The sequence below is a fragment of the Mastomys coucha genome, unplaced genomic scaffold, assembly GCF_008632895.1.
Source record: "Mastomys coucha isolate ucsf_1 unplaced genomic scaffold, UCSF_Mcou_1 pScaffold21, whole genome shotgun sequence".
In the NCBI taxonomy this organism is placed as follows: domain Eukaryota; kingdom Metazoa; phylum Chordata; class Mammalia; order Rodentia; family Muridae; genus Mastomys; species Mastomys coucha.
Genome location: NW_022196904.1, coordinates 110,992,459 through 111,002,132, shown reverse-complemented (window position 1 = coordinate 111,002,132; position 9,674 = coordinate 110,992,459). Strand labels below are relative to the sequence as shown.

Genomic DNA, 9,674 nt, shown 5'->3' with positions numbered 1-9,674 from the left:
AAAACAATCATCTGCCAACAAAAAAATACAAAAACTTTCCTATAGCTTGTAAAATATTTTTTATTAAAATTTTAAAGACTCATTTATTTTTATTTTTTTGTATATATTTGCATGTATATGTCTGTGCACTATGTGCATGCAATGTCAGAGGAGGCCGGAAGAGGGCATCAGACCCATTGGAACCAGAGTTAAGATGATGTTAAACCTCACATGGGTGCCGGAAACTGAACTTTTATCCTCTTCAAGAGCAGCAAGGGCTCTTAATCACTGAACCATCTCTCTAGCCACTGTGAAATATTTTTTAAAAAATCTTTACAAATTCCTTTTCTTCTTTTTGTTTTGTTTTGTTAGATATTTTCTTTATTTACATTTCAAATGATATCCCCTCTCCCAGTTTCCCCTCGGAAAAAAAAAAAAACCCTATTCCCTCCCTCCTTCTCCCCCTCCCTCTGCTCACCAACCCACCCTCTCCCACTTCCTGGCGCTGGCATTCCCCCACACTGGGGCATAGCACCTTTACAGGACCAAGGGCCTCTTCTCCCATTGATGACCGATTAGGCCATCCTCTGCTACATATGCAGCCGCCTTTTCTTCTTTAATGATAAACTCTTTCACATTTGGTATGAGGTCCCCTTTCCCCACCTGTGGTTTCTTTTCCAAAGCTAAAGTATACAGTGGTATTTTGGCGAGCATAGCTGAGCTGGTCTGTCCTGTTTTGGTCTAAGAACAAGATTCTCATCATAATAAGAATGTCTTTGGAAAAGATCCTGCAGGAGTCAAGTGGCAGGCATTGAGCTGACCCTCTCATGTTGTCAGCAGCTACACTCTGAGGAGCTCATGTGACTTTTGGGCCACTGGCAGATATCCTATTGCCTGAGGAGTGTGACCAGTAGTGTCTTGGGAAGGTTTGGCCCTGGCATGTTCAGCTGAAAAAATCTCTGACCCATAGACACTACTTACCATCACAGCATTTAAAAGAATTTCAGATTAGTTACCACCATATAAAGCAAATTGGGCACAATTCAGATCTTTGAATTGCCTATTAAATTCAAAGCTGTGGCACAAACCAATCTGCACTGTCACAGAGATAATGGGACTGGATTTGCAAATGAAGTTCCCTGACTGGCGAGTCTAGAGAAACTTCTCTTTACAAAACTGCTTTTTATGCATCTGCATTCCAAAGGCAAGCTTGTCCTTCAGCTGATGCTCTTCATCCATTTACACTTCTTGCCTGACCCCTGGCCCCAATGCCTGTGTGTGTCACTTGGCAACATCGTGGTCCATGCTGGTGGAGCTCAGCCAGCCACTGAAGGTTGTCAGGGTGAATCCAGGCTCACCTAGGATCACGGTGGGTTGCTGTCTCCCAGCCTCTGTTCATGGACTGTGATGCTAAAGGCATCCCTCTCCCATGGTGCCTCGACATCCTGGGGGGAAGCCCTCTGCACATGGCTGTTATGGTGCACCTGAGGCGAGTGCCATGTTTTACTTTCTCATAAACCTTTCTCATGATGGAATGCCTAGATATCCTGGTGATGACAGGCACTTTCAGAGAGAGTTAAAAGTTAACTATGCTTGAAATGTTTTGAATCTTTGGATTTGTCCCAGCATAATGGGATTGCTGTTGAAGGACCAGTAACTAAAGTCTGAGAGCTGGCATAATATTACTTCAAAATGCAAAGGTTATGAAATGCAGATGTACCAATCACTCAGGCTTATCTCAGAGGCAAATGGGTTGGTCCTCATTTGCCTTTCATGTGTGACAGGAAGACAGTTTTCTATGCAAATAGTAGCTATCTAGTAGCTATTGAGTAATGCATCTCTATTTCAGATTTTAGACACTGGGTGCTTCTAGTCAGTTTTCTTAGTTAAAACCCGGTATTTGGAACTGTTAAACTGCTTGAGAGTGCTGGGCAGAATTGTGGTTCATGGCAGAAGTGTTAGTCACATGGAGGACATCAACGGGAGGAATCTGCACTTGCCTCTGACATTCACTACATTTCTTGAAACATTTCAGAGAGGCAGGGTCGGAACCCAGTGCCACCAGAAGGAGCAAATAGTTAGAATTTTTATGAATGAGACTGTGTTTGTCCTGTAAGTGCTGGTATGCCAGGTAGTACTTGAGCCTGAAGTGCCCTGTGTTCTGTTTAGGATCATAGCCACCTGTGGAGAACTCTTGCGCCAGTGTGGGGACTTTGAGCAGCAGCTGGCAAACAGGTAGGAGGGGGGGTCCTTGTTCTCCTTGCCCATCATTCCCTGGGGTTATTGGCTGGGAGGTATTTGGTCCAGTATATGGATAGACTCTGAGAGCCACAGGGCTCGAGGACTGTCTGTACCTAGATACAAGGTGTCATTTACTGTCATCATTAAACATTTATTGAACACCTAAAAGGGCAAGGCCTATCCTACTTGGCAGAAGTCACATAAATCTGGTTAGATATGGAGGCGTCAGTCTGATGAGGAAATAGTACACGTTGTCTCCCAATTATATGTGGGTTAGGCTTCTACTTATAGTCAGTTATTGGGCTCAAAATAAATTCCCCTATAGAAGGCATGTTACAAGTGGTGACTAAGACCCTAGACAAGCCCAGAGGATAGAAATATAACCCAGGCAGCCTTGCAGTCCAGGTCCTGGGGTAAAATTCTGAGCTGCCAAGGGGTGCAAATAAAGGAGACTTTTGGGGACTGCTCTAAGAAAAACTCATTCTCCCCTCCTCTAATGCTGCCAGTGCTTTTCCTGTGATCCAGGGTTGCACTATTCAGACATTTCCATACCACACTTCCCAATTTCCTTATTCATTCATCCTGTAGGAATGAAGACGCCTGGTATGTGGGGTGGTTGTTGTTTAACTCTGTGTGTGCGTACTTGTGTGTGTGTGCACTTGTGCGTGTGCATGCACGTGTCTGTGTGTGTGTGTGTGTTTTAGATGGGTCTTTACTATGTCATATAGGCCCAGGATGGCCTAGAACTCACTGTATGGACCAGGCTAGCCTTGAACTCCACTAGCCTTTACTTCCTAAGTGCTGGGGTTGGGATTAAAATCATACACTACCATGCCCAGCTGAGAGGGGTATTGATTTTAACTTGGCTGTCATTAGAATGTGAATGTTGTTCCCACACTTCCCTCTGTCAGAGTGTCCTTACACTGGCATTGCTCTAGGTATATTTGTTAGCCATCTCTCCTCCTTGGAACATAGTAATTTTCCCTAATCTTTCGCCTTCCAAAGGGTTAGGAAGGCTCTGGTCAGGAAGGAGAATGAGGAGTGCATGGCTTGTAGCTGCAGCTTGCAGCCTAGAGAGAATCTCAAAGGCTGGCTCTGCTTCATCGAGAGACCACACAGCCTCTGAAAGAGGTGATGTCATTCTGGAAACACTGAGCCTGGGGATAGTCACCATCTGTGTTCCCTTCTGGGCCACAGCTTGGTGTGTGGCAGCCACCCTGTAAAGCTTATCTTATCTCCCCATCTGTCTCAGAGCCCAGACTCTAGCAGAGCCACTCCCCAGGGGCAGGCACAGGGCAAATCCTCTAGAGCAGCCTTTCTGGGAAGACTGACATCGGCTGTCACTCTTAAGATCTTTTTGCAAAAGAGTTATGGACTGTGTAAATCAGAGCTGGGTGTCACCTCTTGTCCTTGGTGACTTGGGTGAGATGCTATGGCTTCTCTTTACCTTCCTGGTGTTCTCTATGTTCCTTTAAAACACTGGCACAGAAGTCCCTGATGTACAATGGTTCTGTTTGTGATGCTTTGGCTGCAGGCTGGTACATTAAGGAGAAAATACATTTTAAATTTTGGTCTTTTCTAGACTAGCCATGTTCAGACCATGATCCTTTCCCACAATGCAGGGCAGTGGCAGCTAACCCACAGCTCCCCACCAGGGCCTTCCCTCTAGGACTGCTAAGCTAGGAGCCCAGGCTGTTTTCCACTTAGGGGGGTTTATTGGCTCTCAGCCTATTGTAAGTCTAGGTGTGCATGCGTTCTTAAGGTCCCTGTAGAATGCTTCACATGGATGGTTGGGTTTCAGGAATTCATTGTAAATGGACAGGCTTCCATGGCTGAGGAGAGAAATTGCTTGTCCTAAAGGGAACGAATTGAGGCACTAGGTGAGATTATACTGTTCCCTCCTCAGTGCACACCAGCTGCATGCTTCAGCTACAGTAGTACGCATTAGCCCTTCCCATTAATCTTGGAGTCTGAGAGTCAGGACTGTGTACTTCTTTGGTATCCCCAGCAGAGCCATGGAGGCTGTTACAGTACTGGGAATAAATTCTTCATCTCACCGGGGCTAGGGACATCGCTGGGATGAGGTCACCTAGTGATGTCTGTATGGAGATGAGGCTAAAATCAGATGCCATTAGTTCTTTGGAGTTTGAATTGTGCTTACCTGGACACTTTAAACTTGTCTTTGCTGCAGAAAGCATTTCTAACATGCCTTGTTTTCTTTAGTGTGGATGGCAAGCTGATGCAGGGAGGCTGGGTTCCTCTCATGCAGCCTCTGATCCTCCACAAACAGCTGTTAAACCCTGTCATGTGCCAGGCACTGTGCTGGGAGCTGGGGTTGGGTGATGAAGCCACTTGAGAGAACATGTGGTAGGTGCATGGCAGAGGCAAGAGGCTGCTAGCAGTGAAGGGCCAAGTGCCCTGGGGGAGGGGAGCCTGGGGATCTCCAGGGGACACACTCAGGATGGAGTGAGAGTGAGCCTATTAAGCAGGTATGTGTTTGTGTGCGTGTGCATGTGCGTGTGCATGTGCGTGTACGTGTGTGTGTGCGTGTACGTGTGTGTGTGTGTGTGTGTGTGTGTGTGTGTGTGTGTGTGTGTGTATGGGCATGTGTGGGCAGAAACCATGTAAGGCTGTGAGGGGTCGGCCCTGACTACCAGGCTTCTGCATGTTTAGTTTGATCCTGGAGAGTTGAGGTTGCTACTGGGAAAGAAAAAAAATCAGACTTGCCTTTTGGAAAGACTGCTCTGTTAGCTAGGTAGACGAGGTGGGGTGAGGAGGGTAGGGGTGAGGTAGATGAGGTGGAGTGAGGAGGGTAGGGATGAGAAGACAGTGCTTCTTCAATCCAGACCTGGCAGTGACGTCTAAGAGAGGTAGTCAGGGGTGGCCCACAGTTTCCCAGACAGACAAAAGAGCCAACTAAATTGCTGGTGGGCTTAAGCAACAGGAACACTATCTTGAGGCTCTGGCAGAGGTGGGAGCAGCGTGAACGTACAGGGGTTCTGAGGAAGTCCCCATCTGCAGTGCTGCCCAGCAAGCTATGGGGACTGCTTTACAGGTTGCTTCTTTTCTCTCCCCACCTGCCTTTTTCTTTTCTTTCTTTCTTTTCTTTTCTTTTCTTTTTTCTTTTTTTAAAACAGGGTCTCGCTGCCTATCCCTGGCTGGCTTATGGTTCATAGGGGTCCACCAAGGTGCTGGGATTAAAGGTGTGCATCACCTTGCCCAGTTTAGTTTCTTTTTCTTGAGATAGGGTCCAGGCTTGCTTCAAACTTATAATCTCCTGCCTTAGCCTCCTGACTTATGAAATCTTAGGTAGATGCCACCTTGCTTAGCTCAAGGGCCTGTTTTTGTTTTTGGTTTTTGTTTTGGTTTTTTAAATTTGTTTTTAAATAAATGGATGTGATCTAAAACTTGGCTTGTCCAAAGCAATTGCTTTCATAAGAAACATTCAGAAGGGAGGGTATGGGAGTTAGCTGCATTGGGGTTGTCATGAGCCTTCTCTTTTCCCACAATTCTGTACACTTTCAATATGGAGGCTGAAGGCAAGAGTGGACCAAGGGAGAAGAATGTTTCTAGCATCAGTCCTTGTTGCTTAAGACTCACCTCGGCAGCAGTACTTCAGGTGGATTATCATAGAGAAGCTCCCTGGGGCATTTTCCTTTCTTGAAGACTCTGAAAAGTGTCAGCCTCTCTCAGTAGATCTCCCTGTAGCATCCAGGCCACAAAAGTAAACTTTGTGGTGTGGCAGTGAATAGCAACGTTGTAGTCAGCGTGTGGGTAAGGTTTGCACTGAGGAAAAATAGACTTGCAGCTAGTCAGGGGATCCCCCAGGCCTTTGACTCTTCCCCTCCGTGTTGCCTGTGGAGTGAGGACTGGAACTATGTCCCAGATGGCAGCAGTTAAGTGCTGCCCTTGGGCAGGCTCAGCAGCTAAGTACAGCTGCCCTGGGCAGCCTGTCTGCTGCAGCAACAAAGTCTTCTGGTGGCATGGGTGAGCTAAAGTTGACTCTTAGTGCAAACCCTGCTTTCTTTTGTGCCCCTGAGGCCCAGATCATTCCTAAGTGAGAAAGGATGTCTTCATTTCCTTCCAAGCAGACCTGAATTGTGTCTAGTCATGAGGGTGTCCTACATTTAGGAAGAGCCATTGGAGTGCTCTGAAAGAGCTCAGTGCAGCTGGCTCAGGGCATGATGCTCACCGCTTTCCTTTCAGGATCCTGTCCACAGCGGGGAAGTATCTGTCTGACTCCTACAGCCCTCGGAGCCTGGCAGGCTTTCAGGACAGCATCTTGACAGACAAGAAGAGCCCTGCCAAGAACCCATGGCAGGAATATAATTACCTCCAGAAAGATAACCCCGCTGAATATGCCAGTTTAATGGAAATACTTTATACCCTCAAGGTATGAGACCAGACCAGCGGCATTCTTAAAATGAAAGCTTTCCCTTGTCACTCACTCTCCCTGGTGCCAGGTTTTCTGGCTCCATTTGCAACCCTGCCGTCATCCCTCTGTCTCCTGTGTGTGAGGTTTTTAGGAGCTGGGCTGGAACTTGCTGAGATAAGGCTGTAGAACTTGGGCGGACAGGTCTCTTTATGGAAGAAAACCAGGCTTGAGAATTGTCCAGGAAGTTTCCTATATCTCAGGTCAGAGATAAACTTTTCTATGACACTATGGCATTTCGGGACAAGGGGTCCCTTCCTGGCTAGTCTTTGAAGCTGACCTTGCCTCTGAGTTTACAACAGACTTCCAGGGTCCAGGGCCAAGAGGACTTCCCAGCAAGTGGAGTGAGTCACCTAACTGCTAGGCATGGCCCACAGGTTGTAAGAGGACCGGGGGCATCTGGTTCAGAATTATTGACCATTGGAGATACATTCATACCACCAGATATGATCTGCAGCTCTCCTGATGGGTGCAGTGCTCTGGAGGTTTACTGTGCATTGAGACCCTCATGATGCTTCCCCAAACTCTCCCTGACTGTGCACCTTGGCCCACCACTAGCTGCATTTGCGCTTAACAAATACACTTCTTAGAGCAATTCTGTAAGCTCATTCATCCATGTTTCTGAGGTTAAGTTAAACCAACTCTGTTTATCTTTATTGCTAATCTGATTTATGTCTGTTGTAATCGGTCCATTTATAATCACAAGAACTAAGGTTACATTTTCCATCCCTGTGTTTTCTCAGGCTGTGTGGATTCCCGGGACTCACACAGGTCATACATACTCTGGCTTTCAGCCAAGGGCAACTGACCCAACCCCTCTGGGAATCAGAGCTCTGTCCATCACTCGTGTTTAGATGTGAGGCCATGGCTCTTTCCCTTCCTCCTCAGTCCCCAAGGGATGGTTACAAGTTAAGTTTTCCCAAGTTGCAAATCCATAAACTCATACTGGAATAGAGTCACATGGAAAGTGATGTCAACCCTCACGAGTTCAGGGGTTTGGAGCTTGTGAATCTGTCTGCTAGCCTTTTCCCAGGTCAGGTTTGGGGACCACTGTTGTAGAAACTGTCGATTTAGTGATCTTTCAACACATTTAACTAGATGATGACCTTGTTTGGGGGCTTACCTGCCTTTGCCTTTCCCTGTCTCAGGAGAAGGGGTCCAGTAACCACAACCTGCTGTCTGCCTCACGCACAGCCCTGACCCGGCTGAACCAGCAGGCCCACCAGCTGGCTTTCGACTCGGTCTTCCTGCGCATCAAACAGCAGCTGCTGCTCGTTTCCAGGATGGATGTGAGTTCCCACCGACTGCAATGTCTGTTCTCCCAGGTCCCTCATATTCTCAGCCCATGCCAGGATCTTGTCCCTGCCTGGCATGAGGCGCAGAAGCAAACAGCCCTGCCATTGAGGGCAGTAGAGTCACTTGGTCTTTTCAGTCTCTGCTGTGGCCTGAGATTCTCGACTTGCTTGTAGTTACTTAGTGCTATATGGAGCTCCATTTTATAAGACAATGCTGATAGCAATGGTGGTTCTCATTATTTGAGACAGTGTCTTACTAGGTAGCCCAGGCTGGCCCGAATCTCATCATCCCCCTACCTCAGTGTCCAAGTGTTGTGATTGCAGGTGCATACTGTTGCACCTGCTTGTTACCTTTCCCATTGGTAGGTTGTACTGGCTAGTTTTGTGTGTCAACTTGACACAAGCTGGAGTTATCACAGAAGGGAGCTTCAGTTGGGGAAGTGCCTCCATGAGATCCAGCTGTGGGGCATTTTCTCAATTGCCCCTTGTGGGTGGTGCCATCCCTGGGCTGGAGGTCTTGGGCTCTATAAGAGAGCAGGCTGAGCAAGCCAGGAGAAGCAAGCCAGTAAGGAACATCCCTCCATGGCCTCTGCATCAGCTCCTGCTTCCTGACCTGCTTGAGTTCCAGTCCTGACTTCCTTTGGTGATAACAGCAATGTGGAAGTAAGCCAAATAAACCCTTTCCTCCCCAACTTGCTTCATGGTCATGATGTTTGTGCAGGAATAGAAACCCTGACTAAGACATGGGCCCTTTCCCGCCATTTCAAGGAGTCAGAGAGGTTGTGTGCTGCTCTGACGCCTGGTGGTTGTGGTCCTGGAGCAGGAGCATGCCTCATGTGCCTTGGTCCTATATGGGATTTGGAGGGGCTCTGCCTCTTTCACTTGCACGTGGGCTCTGCTGTGCTGCTGTGCTGAGACTGTAGGCCACACACCCAGCTCAGTGCTGCCGCTGTTTCCTGATATCTTCCTGTCAGCCCATCTCAGAGTTGGCTCACTACCCTTGCCTCATGGCCTCCTCCTTTCTCTGCTTGTCCCAGTTGTTTTTGGAGGAGCTGCTGAGAGCAGTCACATCTGCACCACTTCCCTGTCTGTCCTTGGTTCAGATCCTTTGCTCCCCCTTTGGGTTGCCAACCTCGTCATTTGTTTCCCCAGCTCCCAAGTCTGTTTAGGTTCTGCTTTTGTAGAAGAAAATTGTTTGGGAAAGACCCAGCTATGTGCTTCTCCTAGGGTACAGATCCTTTAAGGACAAGAACTCCTGTGGTATAATTACAAGGCCTTGGTTTCTGCTGCCCTCTACAAAGTACGTGAAGAGTCCCTGTAGAGCCTTGGTCAAGTCTCAGCCTCTTTCTGGCTCTGAAAATCTCTGTCCATAAAATGGCTGTTTTATAAACTGCGTGATTTTGGAGTTGATTCCCTGCTGGGACTCTTGAGTTCCATGTGTAGGATGCTATGAGGTCTATTGTAGCTGGAGTTTGTTGTATTTCCAGCACTGAGGGCTCAGAGAGCTGCATCAGAGAGGATGTGTGGACATGCTCAGTGCCTGCTTCCTCTGCCTTCTGTGAGTAGATTTCATCCTGTGGATAGTGTGTGGCACATTTTAGCACAGCATGGCCACAGTGGATGGGGTGGTTTTGTTTGTTTGGTTTGGGCGTGGTTTTGTGTTTTTTGAGACAGGGTTTCTCTGTGTAGCTGTCTGGCTGTTCTGAAACTTGCTCTGTAGACTAGGC

At 47.6% G+C, this 9,674-nt stretch overlaps 1 protein-coding gene across 1 annotated transcript in view; it reads left to right on the top strand.

Moving 5' to 3' along the window:
• Positions 1-9,674, top strand: part of Cog7 (component of oligomeric golgi complex 7) — a 60,609-nt gene that overhangs the window by 37,301 nt on the left and 13,634 nt on the right. Inside the window, exons 11-13 of the mRNA XM_031388163.1 lie at positions 2,149-2,214; positions 6,427-6,613; positions 7,801-7,941. Coding sequence (XP_031244023.1) covers positions 2,149-2,214; positions 6,427-6,613; positions 7,801-7,941 — 394 coding nt within the window. The remainder of the gene's footprint in view (positions 1-2,148; positions 2,215-6,426; positions 6,614-7,800; positions 7,942-9,674) is intronic.